At 40.8% G+C, this 20718-nt stretch overlaps 1 protein-coding gene across 1 annotated transcript; it reads left to right on the top strand.

Annotated features, from left to right (window-relative positions):
• The first annotated feature begins 14731 nt into the window (after positions 1–14731).
• pi15a (peptidase inhibitor 15a) lies at positions 14732–20253 on the top strand. Its single transcript, XM_041065975.1, has 6 exons — positions 14732–14865; positions 15016–15340; positions 16299–16417; positions 17843–17975; positions 18058–18173; positions 19044–20253. Exons 2-6 carry the CDS (start codon positions 15065–15067, stop codon positions 19177–19179), a joined length of 780 nt encoding a protein of 259 aa, XP_040921909.1. The 5' UTR covers positions 14732–14865; positions 15016–15064; the 3' UTR covers positions 19180–20253.
• Positions 20254–20718: the final 465 nt, after the last annotated feature.

Below are 20718 nucleotides of genomic sequence, written 5' to 3' on the forward strand. Positions count from 1 at the left end.
CAAATCCAAACACTTCAACACACAGAATCTAACTCTCTCCCATACAATTACCATTATCCATGAGCCTTAAAGATCCGGATAGAGCATATGTAAAGTGAAGAAATCTTTATTGAATAATCCATTTCACAAGCGGTGATGCTTGGTGTAAAGGCTGCCTCTGTGTCCAGCTGGAGGGGATTTGAGACAAATCTGGAGCTCAAAGTCTTCCAGTTAAAACAAAATGCGGTAGCCTGTGGATTCCCACTTAGATGCCACTTGGATGCAGCTGAATGCTAAATTGAGATATTTATGTACAGTTGGTCTGTGTTTACATTCTGTGGTGTCTACACGTTCCAGATTTTACACCACATTTGTAGGATAAACTGATATGGGGTGTGAGCGCTCAAAAAATAACTTTTTGCCCAGTAGCAAATAGACAATTTGGAAAATGCTTTCACACCAGTATATAAAACTGTTTCATCTAACTGCAGAGACTGAGGCACACTGTGTGCCATAAAGTAATTACACAGTGATTTAGGTTGGTTTCAAAGAATTTGATTGAAAAAATCTGATCAGTATATCAAAGTTTTCCACACTCTGGGGCCAGTGTTTCTCAGTTCATTATTTTCCCTTTTTAGTCACGCTAGCTCTGCGGATGATAATGTCATTCAGTAAGCCCGCTCCGTTCTGTCTGGTTGGCTGGACAATCCATCACTTCGCTCCGGACTGAAATATCTCAACAACCTTTGGATGAATTGCTGTGAATTTTTGTACAGACATTTATAGTCCCCAGAGGATGACTCCCAAAAACGTCGGGGATCATTTGTCGTTTCCTCTGGTGCCACCATGAGGATGCTGTCATTAGGTCCAAATTTCAGTTTGTCCAGTACTTAAGTTTATGACTAGATGTCTGCAAAACAAATGACATTCTCATCAGCTTCAGCTTTCCTTGTGTTTTGTGCTAATTAGAAAATGTGTGGGTGTTATGGGTGAATGGGTAAACTCGGCTCATAATATCTTAGATAATACTAATCTGCAATACATCTGGCATAATGTGGTTTTTAAATTTTAACAGATGCCTAACGCTTTCCATCGAACATAAAGGAATCTGAGATTGCATATTGACATAATCATGATGAGACTCCTGTTGCTGCAAAATGAGAAAAAGGGATAATCAAGAAAAAAAGAGGTAACAAAATTCCCCTACCAACACATCCAACACCTCACTAATTAACATGTCTCATTTTTGTAATCCACACAAGCCGAGTGTAAAAATGACGTGGTTTTACAGGCCAAGCTAAGCTAACCGGCTGTGGGTTGCAGCTTCATAGGTACCATACAGACATGAGAGCTGTGTTGATCTTTTCATGTACCACTTGGCAAGAAAGCAAATTAACATATATAATTATTTCTAGAAGAGACTTTTGCCTCCAGCTTTTTCAGCTTTTACCTCAAATATACACCCAATACATCCAGCCAGCTCAGCCCGCCCAGAAGCTAAAAGTCCAGCTGGTGTCTTATTCATGGAAATGTTGGTGACTCAGAGTCTTACCATGCATTAAGAAAAGCCATCGAAAAAGAAAAAGAATATTTTGCCAGCTGATCTCATAGTAGAGTTTTAAGAGTAGGTAATATTACATAATTCAGTGAGCATATGCGTCCCCACAGCAGTTGGCACCTCCCGGTTCTGTGTCCAAGAAAGAAAAATCACCTTTTCCCAGTGATTTCTCCTGCCAAACATGGACACACACACACACACACAATGAAAGAGAGAGAAAGTGACTGCTCCAGACTAAATGATCACCGTTGAGAGTGTCATTTGTTTTTTCACAGTGACTAAAGCTTTTTTGGAAATGTTCCTTCCCCCCAAACCACCTCTTTCTCCTTCCGTCCGCAATCATGGCAGCTGAAATGCCTCCTGACATGTGAATGGAGTGCATTTGAGAGAGCACCTGTTTTTCTTATTGATGGGCTTGTTTATACCATTAGCGTATTCACATGTTGCACTGGATTTTGAAGAAAGTTCAGAGACTGAGTTATTGGCGCAGGGGAAATGTTACTGGGTGAGAAGTCATTTGATAGTGTGGACTCACTGCCTTTCCATCCTCAACACACACCCCATTGCACATTGACTGGAATGACTTTCACAGAAGCTGTAAAGCTTTTAGGAGAAGAAAAATCGGCTCTTTTACATATAACACCTGGTTCTGTTTTAGGTAATGGACTTGATTGTCTGTAAGTCTGCATGCTGTGAAAGGCATGTTGGGGCATAACGCTGAAATTATGAATCCATATTTGCTACTTCTGCGATAACTGGTTTGACTGGGATTGGTCAATCCTGGAATGTGATCGAAACCCCGAAATTGTGGTGGTGACGTTCGAACAGCGACGCCTTTCCTACCACAGACTCCCTCCATCTGGAATCACTCTGCTACTGTGTGTCTGGGGACTGAGCTCTGTGGGTCAGAGGGCAGAGAAAGGTTTGTCATTACAACAGTGCTGAGAAATACCTCAAAAGGACACTGCTTCTCTGCTGAACCATGGTCTGTCCAACAATAACAATAGACATGGAGGAAGAGGTGTAACGCTAGCTGATGGGAATGGCAGTCATTTGCGAACAATGTGCTAAAATAAAAACATGGCTGCAGTTAACAAAGAAAGTGGGAGTGCGTTTTCCCACCACCAAAGAATTATGTGAAGAAGACAAAAACAGGTGACAGGGATGAATGACTACAACTCCAGTTTATATTGAGATATAATTCATATTCAGCCATGACTAAAACCTTGTTCTGACCTTGGTTCAGTTCGCTCTGTTCTCCTTAGTTGAACTTAATTCAACAAATCCCCTAATTTACGACAAAATACATATTTGTTCGTGCCCTCCAGAACATAGTATGTCTCTTCAGTGTTAAAGTCTTATGTTATGCTCCCTTCGCAGACTTTTATCTTTTTAATAATGTACCTTGATTTCCCCCTTTGCTCCCCTCATAATTACCACGCCCGCCAGAAGGCTTTGTCACTTGAACATTAACAGATGTTGTTTTGGGGCACTTCCTGAAACAGCTAATGCTGATGTTCTTCTTGGGAGCACTCTGAAATTCCAACATTTAGCAAAGTTCATTGTCTAAACCTGGCGGATGCCATGTCATGTTCATTTATGTCACCATTTCATCTGAATGTGAAGTCAAGCTTATTTGTTGCCCAAACCCACATATAATGTCTCAAAGGGCTTTACAGGCCCAGGACAGGGGTAGTTCTCAACCCAGCAAGGGCTGGTTAAATGGTCATTAATATGTCCTTAATATTTAAGCCCATAAGGAAAACATACTGGTAAGCAGTGTTGCTACTGAGTGGATTAGCCTGGTGAAATAAAAATAAATTGAAACTGATTGAGCACATGAGTGTGTGAAATGTAGTAAACCCAGCTCCAAAAATGCCAATGAAACAAGACCAAGTTATGGTTGATTCCTCACATTTTACCAAGTCTCAAGTGCCAGGTATTCGGGGTAAGGGCTAGAGGGAAGGGTCAGTGCACTGTGAAGCTTACTGGATGTGCTGTGTGACTTTGGGGCAGGAGGCTTGGAGTCAGGTGCAGGGAAACTTGAAATGGAGGAGCGCTTTTCTGCTTTCTTTGGTATCCTGAGGTGATAACTGGTGTGTCCCCTGAAAACAAGAAACAGTCAACAGGATCCATATAAAGAATGGCCTTAGTCACATACCATATAATGTTATGAGGACCTTAACTGTTGGCCCCTATGCCCTATTCACCTCGGTGAAGTACCGCTAACCTAGCATCTGACTAAGCCTGAAAAACAACCTGACTAAGCCTGAACTAAGCCTAAATTTCATTATCAAGTCTGTGTTTATATGATATGAAAATAAAAGGTTATGAATGCAAATATGATAGCAGTGTTGCCTCAGGATTTCCTGGGGCTACGAGAAGGACTGCCTGCTGAGATCTTAAAGCTTGCAAATGAACATAAGACATTACAAGATTTGTTATATATAAGAAAGATCATGTAATATTTTCATTTATTACATTACAGTAGGGTGGGGCAGGGGCAGTCATAGCAACAGACTCCCTGATGATCCGTGAGGACGGTTGTGGATATCTTGGCCCGAAGGAAAGGAAATCACTGTTTCACATCTGTCAATGAAATCACCATAAGTTTTTTTTTCTTCTTCTTTTTTGCCATTTTTGGACAAATATCAGCTTATAATATGACAGACACGGTTTGATTTAGTGCAGTGAAAAATGAGCACAGCTTTGAATTTTCTACCTTTCCATATTTCACTGAATCCTACCACTGTGAATTTGCTCTCACTGAACTGACAGCTGTAGGTTTTTCAATACATTCACGCTGCTGTTCCAAGGACCACAAATTCTTCAGTTTCCTCTGCCAGCAATCCCAGAAAGCAAAGTGTCTGCAGTTTAGGTTTGCTCCATTTTTATTCCTCTCGTGGCTTCAATTTCAGTTTGATATTCTGAGATGATGCTCATCTGCTCGAAGGCAATAAAAACAGACAAAAAGACGAGAAAAGACCTTGTGCTAATTGTAACCATGTGCAGCCCTTGAGAACACTGACCACTTGTGCAGCAGTAGTGTCTCTTGATGAGTCTCTATAGCACTTTGACGTTCAACAGGAAACAGGGACAGGAAATGTGCATTGGCTTGGGGATGCTGAGATACATTGTACACCCTCACTGCTGAACAAACCAGAGCACAAATCCAGCAGCTGGTTGGATTTGTTTTGGCCTGGGGCTGACCAATCCTGGGCCTAGGAGGCCCCAGACAAATTTCCTGGTTGATAACAAGCAATTTCTGTCACAACAAGCAGCACAGCTTTGCGAAGATAGACTATGAGTGCTTCTTAAACCTTTCAGAATGGTGTATAAAAACCTTTCAGAATGGTGTATAAAAGAAGTCATCCTTAGACACTCAGAATAACACAGCTTTAGACAAAGGGACTTGAAGAAATGGATGTGACTATTTCCAGTTGAGCTTTCAGCAGCTGAAAACCTAGACATTTCCCTCTGGAGCAGGAGAGAAGCAAGACAGACCTAAAAGGAGAGTGAATCTGGACTGACATTTGTCAGGTGGATGCAAACATGAGTCCAAATGACTGCTAATGTTGCTCCATATCTGGTGGATGTGGAAATGATCTACCCAGATGTGTTTGCTAACTAGTGTTTTATCAACTTTATAAAGAGATTTTATGTCAATATTATGTTTGAAACTTGTTTTTTCTCTGCCCGAGAGGCCAAAAATCCATTATTGCAAATAAAATCCTAAAGATCTATGTGTAAAATTGGGTATTTAGGGATAAATAAAGCTTATTTTGTAAGAGTAAAGTCTATGCTAAGCTACAGTAGTCTAGAGCTGGGCCGACACTGGATGGATTAATCACTGTTCTCCAAATGGGAAAGCGGTGTCAGACTTTTGGACCCGACTGTGGATATACAGCTGAAATAAATGAAATTAAATGTCTTGGCGAATTCTGGGAAATGTAGGTAGCCAGTAACTATAGGAGACAAGCCAGATTAAAGAGAAGTACGTACAGAAATGCTAAATTACACCACTTGTTTACAAGTTTATAGCGCCTGGAATACACTGTGGATTGTGTACTGAGGACATGTAATAGTGTCAGACTATCTGAAACTGGGACTTTCCTGTAATACTGATAAAACGTTAAAAGGTTAAAACTGTTGCCAAGCACATCAAAAGCAAAAACTGATACATTAAGCATAACTGAACACGCTGCTCAGGTCAGGTACAGGGCTAAATTATTGGAGCAGTTTTCAATTATACAGCATGACGTGAAAAATAAGGATGACCTTTGGATGGTCCCCATAGTAACCTGGCTTGGTTTTCTTCTCATCTGACATGATGAACTTTGGACGTTCAGTCCTACTGCAGATAAACATGAATATCTGCCACCTGTCTAATAAATAGGTCAAAAACTGGGAAGGCTTTATAGAGAAAGAAACAATCTTTTGTTTTCTAGAGTCTGAGTGATAATTTGCATGCAGCACAGACTGCATGTCAGCGATGGGTTCAATCATCTGATAATCTATACATGTGCATGCATAGGATGATGTGAACTTGGCCTGATGTTTTCCTTGAAGTCGATTTCAGTCTGTAGTGTGCGAAACTATTTGGCAAGGTGGGATTATCGAAAGAGAGACCCAATGCCAGTAGACAGAAACAAATGGGAAAGCTACCAAGCTGCAGAGGAGAGTCAAAACACTTGCTGATGCAAAGCAGGTTAAAAACCGCCACAACTATCCACAACAGCCAGACACTCACCCACATATTTACGGCACATGGGTCAAAGGTTCATGGAAACAAAGAGAAAGTTTACTATGAGCTGAGATTCAAAAGGATAGAGTTACAAAACATCCCTCGTATGATGCAAGGTTTTGAATGGAAGTTTGACAGAGCTCATTAATATTAGAAATTTTAACCTGGGTTCAAGAAGATGTTGATTATATTCTGCTCTAGTTCATATTCATGTAAACAGCAGAAATGGGAAGAGGGAAAGAACCTATCTACACAAACATGACAAATTAAAGGGATGATTGATTTTTTTTTGAGAAGAAGGGAAAATACAATACTCTATGAACTCTCATCACTCTCCTGCGGCCTCACAAGCTTTCAACATCCCCGGCTCTCTCGTTAAAGGACAAGCTTATTTTTCTATGCTGTGGACCTTCGCTGCTGTCCAAAAACTATTAAGAAGACATAAATGAACCACACTGTTACACTAGATGACATGTTACTTCATTATGATAGTCACTGTAGTTTATTTTGAGTCAACCCCACATACACCACCCTGGAGCAGTAAATACATAACAAATGCACTATTTATTTACCAGCTATTTTAGGAAATTGCCTGGACTTTTTGAAACTTACACAACATACAGCATAATATAAGAATACATTTGTAACCTGCTTTTAAATATTTATGTCTTCAGTACAACAGACAAGAAGGTTGGAAAGTCAAGGTTGAATATTTTACTGCATAGTTTCTTTTGTTTTGATATGAGGATAGATTAAGAGTCAACATCCATGCAAGCGGTTCTGCGAGGTTGCACAGTGGTGTCTTGAGCTACTGTGAATGCTAACGTCAGCATGGCAACATCCTCAAATCAACATTCGAAGGTGATGGGAATCTTATAAACCAAATTATTGGACAGATTGCAAGATGGAAACCCACTACAATTCATCTTGAGGGGTGCATGAATGTATGCACAAAATCCCATGGCAATCCATATAGTGGTTGTCCAGAAATCTCCCTCAAAACCACAAATTCCAACCTCATGGTGGTGCTAGAGGAAAAGTCAGGAGATGAGTGAAGTTTAAAGGGTCAACTATCCATGAAAATTACATATTAATGTAATTAATGTAATATGATAATCCCCCATAATTTAATAGAGCTGAAATGCAGCAGCAATCAGGGACAAAAATCTAGACATAGATAGAATAGAGTAGACATGATTGTTTTTAATGATGTTACGGACTTCATGGAAAATTATTGTATTATAGTGTATTTCTGAAAACATCTTGCAGCAACCGTGGTATAAATGAAGCCATTTTCTCTGTCATGGTACGATCAAACTGCAGGGACCATAACCCCTCAGTATTTGCTCCATAAAACTTGGTTTGTTTGCACTGAACCAGAAGAACCAAGTCGTAAATTCTCACGCGGGATGCCACCTGCTGCAGCGGGTTCAAGCCTCACAAAAAGGGGGGGTGCAGTGCAAGAGATCTGACATCACCTTGTTTGGCCCCAGAACAGGCTGAGTGAGAGGAAGAACAAGAGCGAGTATCCAGTCTCAAGTCACCACTAAACCCCTCAACTTTTATTTTTCAATCACTTTGACAGATCAAATAAACACGAAAAAAAATTATGTCAGCAGTACTCCAGCCTTGACTCCAAACAACAAGTGGTTTCTGGCCCAGTATTTGGGAAATATTCAATAAAGTATGAGACACTATGACCAGTCCCATCAACTGTGCTTGGGAGAACTTGGGAAAACCTTAGAAACTGCACAACAGAGATGACGAAGACAAGAGGCCAGAAGAGGGGGGACTCCCACCAGTCCGCAGAGACTTTGCTTCATTTTAACTTAAAATCCATCACTTCCATGGCACACAGATCACAAGAAAGCTCAAGCTTTTCCTGATAAGCTGGATCCAACACAAACAGTGATGTCATCAGAAATATGGCCAACGTCACTTACCCAGACTCAAACGAGATAAATACGCAGGCTGGTTTGACACGGAACATCTTAACCTTCTTTTACGATATCATATTACTCACAAATAAAATGTGAGAAGCTGAGAGTCCGTTTGAATTCCAGTGTTTAAGCTCTTTTAGGACACAGCCTTCTGAATTCTCCTTGGACTTGGTGGCTTGATTTCCAGATTTCTGTCATCCCCAAGGCCAAAATCAAGACAGCAAGCAACAGCTATGGGAGAACGGTGGAAACAGAGGAATTAATGAGAATAAAACTTTTCGTTTTTACTCAGTTTCAGGTCTAATTGTTTGTGGATTCATCTAATTCTGAGCTAATTCAAAAGATTAGCACAAAGCGCCGCACCCATTAATACTATATATTGGAAGAAACATTCATTTCCATCACTCTGCCAAATATTTTGAAACATGTTGGAGCTGGAAACTGTCCCACCCAAGTTTGGCATGTCCAGTCAACTTACAACACGCTTTACAAAATAAAGTCTAAGCTTTAGTAACATCTTGTTGAATCTATTATGCCAAATCCATAGCGCAGAAATCCACTCTTAAATCTAACTACTGTAAGATGAAGGTTTCTCTAACAATGGTGTCTACTCAGATCATGAAAGGAACAACCGAGAGTGTAACAATGGTATTGCTTGTGTTATTGTACTTTGTTGCATGGTTTTCTGGCAGGTAGCTGCTCGAATGGTCCCTAATAGGATCAAGGAAGAAAAGCTGACATAAAAAATAATCCAACATAGGAATTTTCATATTCTTTAACGATGAATGGTACAGTTCACCAGATGTCACCGCTGCACTCTGGACACGAATTCTGCAAGTTGCAGCGCTCAGCTGTGCTTCCCAGCCACACAAAAGCTCTTACCAGGTGCCAAGTAAGGAAGGATCAAGCCTTAAGCCACCCACATAGGGATCAGGACTCGAGCCTTTACTCCACTTTGTGATAATGAACACTTCTTCAGGGGTAGCATTGAAAAACTCTGTCAAATCATAAATCCTGAGCAACATTATGATCATAGGAAAAACAGATTTTTTTGCAACTCATGATTTCAGACAGGGTCAAAAAGGTATAAGTATAAAAGTGGATTTTAGCTGGCAAGGCCACAGCTAGCTTATGATCTCTTTTCAGATTTCTCTATCTCAATTAGGACCATGTACTGTAATCACAAAGGCTGGGCTATCTTGACCCGAGGATAGTCCAGCATATGTATTATTTCTGTCAGGGGCAGGAGTCCCAGAGGCCCTGCCCTGCCCATGAGCTTCCCGGCCGCAGGGCCTATGTGCCAAGGCCCTGCTCACTGCTCATCTGCTGTCTAGACTGCCTTCAGGCCTACCTAGCCACAGCGTGAACCAGTCTGCCCGATGGCCATTCAGCATGCATCTAACATCTTTTGCTCCCAACTGGCCATGGCACGTCACGAGAAATCTACCTTTATTAGTAGAATCTACCTCCCGTCTACCTCCAGAAAACAGATTTGCACTTTCTTGCTTTCTTGCAAAGAGTTTGATACCATTTTTATATGTGTGTGCATTTTTTAGCAACAGCACGATGGTAACCTGAATGGTTCACAGCCTGACAGTTTGGTATCAGTCTATCAACTGCAGATCCAGTTCTTGTAATATACAAATTGTTAAAGGCCCATAAAGCAAATTTATAATTTACTGTATTGAATATCCTTGCATATAAATAAGCATAGCTTTTCAGTAAAGTTTGTATAGGTTGTTTTGGTTTTGGCAGCTCACTCCTAAGTCCCAGGTGATAGTTTTTGTTACCTGCTGTCATGAAGATACATCATAAACCGTCTCAGCTCTAACTTTAGGTCCTGCTGGGTTTTTCATGTTTGCCTGTCTCTCTCAGCTGACATCTGAACCTCTTGAGAAATGTCTGTGTGTGACCACAGCCCGTCTCTCTCCAGTCTTACAAGGCCTGAGCATCAAAGATGGTTGTAAATGTCTTATAGATGGGTGAGAATATCTGGGGGCAAAGGAATGTAACATGTCAAAAATAGATACACAAGCTAAGCGACTTATTCCTGAAGAAAAAGTGCCCCCCGGTAATCCCTCAGGTTTTTCCCACACTCTAAACAGTGTTACGGGAAAAGGGGGGTTTAATTGTGTATGTTCTACTGACATAATGTTTGTTGAGATTGTTTGAAGCACTTTATAGGCCCTTGCATAAAGCTGACGGTGCAGCAACTGGCTAGGTTTTCTGTTGTCTTTGTCTCTAGTCTTTTGTCATCTACTTCTAGGAATGATCCACTTCATCTACAAGTAAATTGTTCCTCAAATTCTGCTGAACCTGAACCTCAGTGGCTCTCACTGTCATTTTACTGTTTACTCTCTGTATCGTCTTAATGGTCTTTACGGCCTTTTTCCTTCCTGTGACTGAGGTTGGGGGACAAAGTCACCTTAGATTCCTCTGAGCCACCAAACAACAGCCAGACTTGTATCTAGACAACAACAGGGGAAAACATCCAGTCTGGAATAGATTCTCTGCGGTCATGTTTGTGGAGGTCGCTATTCAGTAAATACAAGGCTATGTGGCTTTGGGTTATATTGGGTGATCTTTCAGCAATGAGTACTGTAGTTACAGTACCAGCTGGTACTGCAGCCAGCCTCAGTTGGATTCTATGAAAAAAAAAAGTGACTTTATCAGTGATGTTTTATTAGCACCTTGGTGTATCTACAGTCTAAACACAGCAGGAATTTAATTTTGAATTAAATTGAAGCTCAGCGAGGGCGCTCTTTGATCAGAAGACTCAGATATTTATTGACTTAATTACTGTGCTTGTTACTCTTTGGACAAAGGAGGAGTAATAATCCACTCCTGAACTTCTGACGGGGACACAGGGTTGAGGCTTTCTCGCCCACAGGTTTTTCACTGTCAACAAGTCCTCACCCGGTTGTAAGTTAGCAGACTGTGTGAAACATACAGTATTTGCTATGTAACTGTATATTCCACTGATACAATGTTGCTGCTGCGTGTAGAAGAAAGCATCTTGGACAGCTTGAAGCTAGAGACTGGGCCTCTAACCAATGTAAACCACTCTTGAAATGTCACTATTTCTTTTTGCCCCCAGGCCAACATAAACTAACTCATGACATCACAACTTCCCAGCCCCAAAGTTGCCCCAATGAAACTGCCTTTCAAAAAAAACAGTATACGATATAAAACACATTTTTGTGGTAACAAGTCCTGTCTTTTATCAGTCTCCTCACTGTATGTAATATTTACACTTGCCCTCGCAGATTTAAGGAATTGATTCACTTTTTTGCCAAAGGTGAGAAGATTGATTCTCATGCGCAGTAAATATGAAGCTATCGCCATCAGTCGGTTCGCTTAGCATGAAGACTGGAAAGTGTGCAAAGACCTAATGAAACTTTGTCCAAAGGTATCAAAATCTGTCCACCACTAAATAACATGTTATATGTCATTCGTTTATTCTGTACAAAAACTGAACTGTGAAAGTGAGTTGTATTGTCGCCGGGAAGTTGCCAAGCAACCAGAGAGGATTCCAGGAAGTTATTGCGCCTGGCCAAGAAATAGTCATAATGAGAGTGAGACAAACCACGCCAACAGTTTTTTTTGCCAGTTTCCGCTAAGCTAAGCTAACCAGTTGCTGGCAGTATGGTTGGCAGTATAGCTGCCCCATGAAAACCACAACTTGTCCTTTTTTACAATTTTGCACAAATTATATTATTATTATTATTGTTATTATGTATTTCCCAAAATCTCGAGCTGTTCCTTTAAATCAATTTTATAGAATTACAGAAAAAAAAAAAAAAAAAAAAAACGCTTATCCAAATATAAACCATTGCGGCGGCCCTGTGAGCATGATCCACAGATTACTATCTTATCTTTCAAACCGCTCCTAAAAGTTTGGGTTTTTTCGAGTCATATTAGACCTCTTTTTCATCCATCCAATTGCACACTGCCGATCTCTTAGTGACTTTCCCATGCACAGTGCAGTCTGCCAGCGCAGTAACAATAGCCTTGGGTGGAGTGCACAGCTGAGTTGGAGTCTACAGCATGTGCTTTGATTGCTGGAATAGCAGACAGAGTGAGGAGCCATCCTTATGAGCTTTTGTTGCTTGTTGAATTGTCCAGGTCAGAACTCTGTGCTCCAGACCTGAGTCAAAAACTGTCCAATAACACTTATTTGCTGAAATTTGCCTGAAAAACAAGAAAAGCGGTTGTTTTGGACATTCACTGCACAACTGTACATGATACTCCATACCTGTCAAAACCATGTAAATTCTATTTACTCGGAATCTTTCTGCTTTGAGTTTTGAATCTGTCTGCCATCTAGAAACAGAACCAATGCAACACTTGTTGAGTCTGTCTTTGGTCTGTAGGCTATTCCTCTTTCTTACTTTCCCTTTTGCTCACTACTGCACCTCATTCTCTCTGCTGTACTGGCATCAACACTGGGCTTTGAGAGGCCTCCGGAGAGGGGGGAAGCATGGGGGAAACTTGGAACAATATATTGTAGGTAAATAAATGCTCTGTCTGAAAAAGAATGCCTTTCCAAAACAGACCCAAGGCCCCTCAGAGCAGCATGTGCCCCAAATAATGCCCTAATTACTCCTCTGATAATATAATAATGCTTCGCCCTCTTTCGAAGTCACTGGGTTCACTGCGCAAACAAGGACCAGCACTCTGAGACTGAGGGAATATCATCTGGGGCCTTGAGGAGACTGCACATGAAGAAACTGTGTGTTTGTGTGTGTGTGTGTGGGAGAGAGAGACAGAGGGAGAGACATACTGTAGAAGTACAGTCTTCAATTCAGTCCTGGTTCCAGCTTTTCCACAATGAAACTAAACATCTGACTGCTTTGTTTTAATCTTGGATCAGAGGCCTACGGCCAAATAAACATTAAGATAGTGTGAAATGCTGTGAAACAGGTGTATGTTAATCTGATGATATGGATTATAATATGGGTATAAACCTGGGGATAGGATCTCAGCACCGTGTCGATCTGAATCTTTGGCTGGCAGGCCGAGCTGGCTGGAAAGTGGCCTGACTATTGATACCAGATGAGAGGATGAGTCAAAATATTGAGCAGATGTGAAGGTGCATAGTCATAACAGGGGGGGAAAAAAAGGAAACAAAATCACATTATGGCTCAAAAGACATTGATATGGGTTAAATTAATAATTAATTGATGGATATGATTGTGATGACAAAGACAAGTTTTTTTTTGTAAAGTGCATGATGTTTGCATGAAATTTTCTCCTAATGTGCATTTCTGCACATATGAATACTGTAAAGGCAACATCTCCAACCTCCTGTGGACCACTATAAGTATTTCAAGTTTTTCCTGTTAAATTCAAAAAGCCACTGGGGAAAAAGAAAAACATTTTCTGCTTGGTGTCCTGGCATTAGCAAAGTATTGGATCAGGTCTAGGAAGCAGAAATATTCAACTAATCTGTCATGATTTATCTGCTAACTCTGACAACTTTCCGTCTCGGTGAAAACGTTCGGCGTACTGAGGACGGACAGCAGTGGAGAGCAGGAGCTGAAATGTATGGATGGAGCGAAACGGAGGAGAAAATCTTTCCCGTGCACCACTCTTGAGTGATATATCCCTTCCACCAGTTTGAGCACCTGAAAAGCCCATCACTTCCAAGAAGATTTTTTTGGGAAAGCACCAGTTGTCGGCAACAGGAGAGGAGGAGAGAAAGAGAGAAGAAAAAGGGGGAGGAAAATTGTTCCTGCGTCACGTTGCTTTAATTTGTTCACCAGCTGCCAATGAAAATTATGACCTGCAGAAGGTTTTCTCTCTCTCTCTCTCTTCCTTGGCTCTACATCTGCCCTGGCAAACCACACAGCTGGAGCCACACACTGAACAAGTGTAATATTTACAGTATAATGAATACGACAAAAGAAGACTGATAGGACACATGGACCCAGCTCTCACACTAATATGACTCATAACAGGCTGGCTGGCTATGTGGATGTCTTCACCAGTGACCAGTGGAGTATGTGGGAAGTGCAAATTATATCACCTGTACCTGAAGCTGATGTGACAGATGGTTAAGATCTGTCAATCGATTTAGTTTGTTTCAGATTGTGGGCCCATGTTTAAAAAGATAAAATTTCAGATATTATCATGAATTACATCCATATTAGATTCAATATCCATCACACTAACAATAAACATGGTAAAGAGTTGTATCATGGTTATCTTTTACTTTTGAGATCCCAGAAAAGAAGCCATTTATAGTCATTTAACATGTTCCATCCGCCTTGGTGTACTTATTAATCAAATGTTGTCCTTTCACGTTCTGCAGCTGCACAAACCTAAAGCAGATGTCTCGATGAAATTAGGCAAGATCTGCCGGGAACGGGTTAGGAGAAACCAAACACAGCGTTTCCAAATGATGCAGTGTTTCAGGTGACAAGGAGGGGCTGCGCGTCTACCGGCGCACTTCCTGCATCGTCCTCTGCAATATATAAACCCGCAAAGACGGACTTCTCCTGAAGCCCTCTCAAAGTTTGCAAAGCGCAAAAACTCCTCACTTGCAGCCAGGCAGCACCTCCCTCTCTCCAATCCATTACAGAAGCTTTAGAGGTGATACAGCCTTGGCAACGCAGGCACAAGGCACCGCTGCGCAAGAAAAGGTAGGATCAGACTGCGTAAAGGAATGTCACTGGTGTTTCTGTCCTGTATTGCAAAGCATGGGAGTTTTTGAAGCTTTTTTGATGACCATGTCTGAACTTATTTGTGCGCACAGAACAGCACTAAGTATGTCCTCTTGGTTTTCTTTTCAGAGCAATCCAGGACGCGGGATTTTCTGTCTGCACTTTCCTAAAGCCAAAAATGAAACCTCAGTTATTTGTCATAGATCTAATATTTCTGTGCATATCTTGCGGAGCAAGTGCACTGGCAACGAGTATTCCTACTGTGTCCACGTCCTTGCCAGCCGCCAATTTCACCAGTTCCGGTGCAGCGCGCAACCATGGAACAGACACCGCGGCTATTTCTAAAACCAGGAGGAAGCGTTATATTAGTCAGAATGACATGCTTGCCATTCTTGATTACCATAACAAAGTAAGAGGGAAAGTGTTTCCCCCAGCATCTAACATGGAATACATGGTAAGTGGAAGCTTTCATTCATTTTTTTCTTTACTATGGTGCATTTATTTCCAATCATTGTAGGGTTATAGTTCCATATACTGCAGACTATATATCCTCTATTTGCATTATCACCAATGACCAAGCTGTATGAACTCATACACTTCACAGGAAGTGACAGAGAACACTCATCTGATTTACAATTTTGTAGGAAAGCAAAGTGACAAATGTCTTTAGGTGTTACTTGGCACCTTCAGCTGTTCAGCAGATTGCACTGCAGTAGACCACCAAAGTAGTCACTTCCAGAAGCAGAGGGGGGTCATGTATGGTGCCAGTAGCCTGCTGGCAGTGTGGTATGGACTGAATAGTAGTTGTTAGTTGTAAAAACTGTTAGACATGATGGGAAACATTTAAAGAGCTGCTAAGTCAAACTTAATTTCTCATACAACATAAAGTTTATTATTATTTTACATTTATTGCTGTATAATGCTCATTTAAGTACTTTGAATTTCAGCTGACAACATAACAACTCAGGCTAACATATTTCCATTGGAAATTGTCACCATTTCCATTTTCTGTTTCTGGGGTGGGGGGTGGGATCTCTTCCCCTGCATAATGAGGACTGCATGGGGCTCCAGTCACAACCATGTGGGCACAAGTGTGACTGCTGACATGTTTGGATAGCTGCCATTCTCTAAACCACTATGTTGCAAAGCTATTAAACCCCATTTCTTCACAAAAAAGATGTATTTGGTGGAAGAGTTATAGTACATGGGACGCCAGGCAGCTAACTTTCTCCTCTTATGTAACTGACTTGATGGATGACTTGTCATCTTGCCATGGTAACACCTGTAACAGTGCTATGAGCTCAGAAAGTGCCGCCTCTTATCTCACATCTCGCTGCTGAATAAGATCTAGTGTTGATATTTCCCCTCAGTTATGTAATGGCTGTTCCCACCGTGTCTCTCTGTGTGTTTAGGTGTGGGATGACACCCTGGCTAAGACAGCCGAGGACTGGGCTCATGCCTGCCTGTGGGAGCATGGGCCACCTCACCTCCTCAGGTTCCTGGGTCAAAACCTCTCCGTCAGGACAGGACGGTGAGTGACCTTTGACTCCCCCTCCCTCCCTCCCCCGACAGGCAGAGGGAGGGAGCAGTCATGGTCGTTGCTTTGCAGCCCCCTTCTTCTTTCTCCTAAAAGTTTTTGCGCTGTGACCCGGTGACTGCTGGAGGAATGCTCCTGTGACCCTTCAAATAAACAAAAGCTGTGTTTTCAGCCATGACCCGTGAGGACAAAGGCGCATCCCTTTAGTGGGTCTTGACTTTCCATTTGGAAACACAGAACACCTTCAAGTGTTCCGACACACTAAGACACACTAAGAGAGGAACGGCATGAAACTCAAAGTTGTACAGCTTATTATGACTGTTCCTTGGGATTTGCCAAGACACTTTTACAGTAAATTTATTTTCTAAAAAAAAAACACTAGCCTTATGTAGTTAAAACATCCTGTTCACTTGCACAGAAAATCATGCAAAAACAGAACTATTCAATAAGAAATTATCCATCGAGTTTAATATGTTTCACTTTCTGGTATTCAGACTTTTGATAAGTATCCTGTGAACTACTCACACGCTACAGAAAATAACTATGTGCACACCTGAACGTAGAGTTTTCAGAAGGTCTGTGCCATCATACAACCAGGAAAATGACTAAGCAGGTGCGGAAAACAGTATATACAAATTCTGCTCAGAATTATACATATTCATGGTCAAGGGGGGCTGGAACCATTTGGTTCCTTCAGACAAATGTCCCTCTCAACAAGAAAATGGATTTACACTCTGCAAGTCAGCATTTTGCAGTACAGGGCATGCTGGGATAGCTTACTAAAAAATAACTAAACATAGCGCTGGAGAATTTTCAAGTATTAAAATTGTTGCTGTTTGGCAATCCACTCTGACTCTCTAGAGCATCTTCAGAATTACCCTGACATTTCAAAATGTGGCCATGTTTCTTACAATGTCATGTGGTTTTGATGCTGCAGACAGTGCGCATTCTATTGCTGAGCTTCAGGTTGTTTTATTGTAATTGTGGCGAGACAAGCTTGAAAAATGTAGCAGATGTTCTAAACACCAGAACAAAAAACCAATCATGGTAACACAGTCTTTGATGGCCAAGTCCACACTGTGACTAAATTTTGGAAACGTTTTTGCGTCTTCTCTTCACCTGATCCACATGTCCAAGAAGTGACTTGGAAGAAATAAGAAAGGAAAATCAAATCATCAACTAAAATCCATTAATTATACAAAAACAAAAAAATGATGGGACGGAAACTGAAGCACCTGGAGGGAACACCATATGAAAACATAGGGACAGATGCCAGATTCAGACTATTCTCACTATTCTAATCACTGTTTTCATTTTGCCTTGGCTAAAATTACTGATATAAGTCTGGTGACAAGATCAGTCTGTATTAGTGAGAATTATATTAGCTCTTGCTCACTATCAGATGTCTTTTATTGGCAGCTATCGATCCATTCTTCAGCTGGTGAAGCCATGGTACGATGAGGTCAAGGACTACTCTTTTCCATATCCCCGTGACTGCAACCCTCGATGTCCTCTCAGATGCTATGGACCCATGTGCACCCATTATACACAGGTACACAGTCACTACTGAATGTAATACTGATGAATTGGTGTAACAGTGACATTAACTGACAGCTGGTGTTTCTGTTTTGCAGATGGTGTGGGCAACATCCAATAAAGTTGGCTGCGCCATTCACACCTGCCACAATATGAATGTATGGGGTTCAGTATGGAAGCGGGCAACGTATTTAGTTTGCAACTATTCACCTAAGTAAGTGTATTTCAATCAATTGTGTATACTGTTAGTTACATGCAATAAGTAGGCCAGTTAATTCTGGTGAACCTGTTAACCTGATGACGATAGTGTGACGATAAAGCTTAATCCCGACGCAGTTCACTCCGTTCTGCGCTGAGTTGTGAAATGCCACCCATGTTGCTGAGAGATTCTGATAACCCCAATACAAGCCTGTGAACCGGTACTGCATTACCAAAGCTCTGGGGACCCACAAAGCAGAAGACAAATTCTCTAAAAAAAAAAAGAAAAAACCATGAATCAAAGCCCATTTGGACTTGTGACTGACTTGTGACCTAGGTTCTTTAATCCCACCGATTTGAGACATATGTAAGAGTAACAGGCTCAGGACACTGATGACCTATTTTAGCTAATTGGAAATATGGCCTCCATTCTTTTAGACACATAGTTGAGGGTTTGGACACAATTCTGCTTTCTGATCTGCAGAGGTCGCTGTTGCCACCATCTGCTAAAGGCAGTTCTGTGTACGACAAAACATTTAGTGGCTGTTCTGGACCTTATTCTTCATCAGCAGACAGGTTTTGCCCAGTTGACATGGAATTGTAATTCAAATTAAATTTTTTTCTGAGCACTTCATGGACACTTCTGCAATTTGGGAAAATTCTCTCTGCTGCTATTATGTGATGTGATCGAAAGGTCCTGAACAGCTACTAAAATGGACACAGAGATGAAACTGCTGCTGTTCCCGAGGTCAAGAATGAGTTTTCTACCTGAGTATTTTAGACATCTTTAGACAAGACATACCAATTCAGGTTCAGATTATACTTTGAAAAATTAAGTCTATGGTCCCTCCCAGGTTCAGTGACACTTTGTGTTTCTGTCTTTCAGGGGTAACTGGATTGGAGAAGCTCCCTACAAAGTAGGCGTGCCCTGCTCTGCCTGCCCTCCCAGCTACGGGGGCTCCTGCAGCAACAACATGTGCTTCCCGGCTCTCAAGACAAACTACCTGCACTGGTTCAAATAAACACAGGTTTCATTCCTGACATAAGCTGACAAACTACAGTACCACAGAGACATTATTTTAATCCCGTAAGGATTTGCACAACAGTCGTGGACCACACTATTTTGTATATATGGGCTTATTTAAAGACACAAACACACATTTGAAGGCAGCAGACAATTTAGCGTCAATGACTTGTAAATAAACTGTAAATTAATTTGTTACTATTTTAATTGATGAAATATAATTTATATGTAAAATGGGTCCTTAAACACAGTATATACTGTATGTGGTGCTGCATACACTTTTTTTTTTTTTAACTATATTTGTTTACCATTGACAATGTGGTAATTAAGGACACAACACCATCATAGCTGCTCATAACTGCTCACTTTGGTGCTACCGGGCATCACACCTTCATGTTGTGTGCTCTGCCTTCACAGGAATGTTGTGATATAAAGATCAAAGCTTTTGACCTCAGAGGGAAAACCTACATTGGCAGGGTCAGCTTAGCGGCTCCTGTGGACCCTGCAGTAGTTTACAAACTTAAAACTAAATTCGTCTCTTGCATCTAGGAATTGGCAAAAAAAAAAAAAAAAATGTTTTGTTGACAAAAGTGCACTTACTGTAACCCAAAAGCATTTAACAGCAATGTACAAAAGGAATATACACGAGTGAGACAGGGAAGTCTTCATTTCACATTCACACACCTCTGTTGTCAAAAGTTTGTCTCTTCATTTACACAGTGCATTTGCAGTTTTAATCTGCACTGAATAGGTTGTGTTTCATTTCATTACAGACATTTCATCCTTTGGGGCATTTCACAGGTTTCATTTAAGTTTCATATAATATTTATGATAAAGAGAGCACATACAAAAAACCTGACCCACATATCTGTTCTATAATCGTATTTGTTATAGAGTATATTGGTGCATGGTATACCTGTGTATATGTATATATATATATATATACACAAATGGAAGATTGGACAAATGCAGTGTTTGTATGTTGTAATGATCTTTTCACTGATGTTGTAGCTATGGTTACTGGAGTTAGGCACTCAAGTGCACCTTAATTGTTTGTAAATTTCCAAAATACCCGGAATTATTATTATTATTATTTTTTTTTTTTTTGTACATGTAGATAATCATTACACCTTGACTATCCTTAAACTTCAAGTATTCTATAAGTTATTCATTTTTATATGGGAAAATATTTAATTGATATTAATTTTTTTTATTGTTTTTGTAAAAGGATTGTACATATATCTATACAATTTAAAGGTACTGAATATGGTTCATTTGCATGTCAACTTTTATAATGGTGAAGGACACTTACTATAATGTAAATGAACTTGGTAGATTCATATGAACTAAGCACTAGCGCAATATTGGCAAGTAAATGCTTCAAACCCTTTTGACTTGGCAGATGGATCAGAATTCCTTTTCAAATCGGGACAGTTTCTCAGTGCAGCACTGAGAAGGACTAAAGCACATATCAAAAAAAATAGTGGGAACTAATGCATTACAAAACAGGAAATGAACATTTTCCGCACTGACTGTA

Source organism: Toxotes jaculatrix, chromosome 20 (assembly GCF_017976425.1).
Source record: "Toxotes jaculatrix isolate fToxJac2 chromosome 20, fToxJac2.pri, whole genome shotgun sequence".
Lineage (NCBI taxonomy): Eukaryota > Metazoa > Chordata > Actinopteri > Toxotidae > Toxotes > Toxotes jaculatrix.

Excerpts from the sequence above, each read along its gene's own strand:
- pi15a (XM_041065975.1), top strand. The coding sequence starts at position 15,065 with ATGAAACCTCAGTTATTTGTCATAGATCTAATATTTCTGTGCATATCT. Across the intron at positions 15,341-16,298 it reads CATCTAACATGGAATACATG|GTGTGGGATGACACCCTGGC; the intron begins GTAAGTGGAAGC and ends CTGTGTGTTTAG. Across the intron at positions 16,418-17,842 it reads CTCTCCGTCAGGACAGGACG|CTATCGATCCATTCTTCAGC; the intron begins GTGAGTGACCTT and ends TTTTATTGGCAG.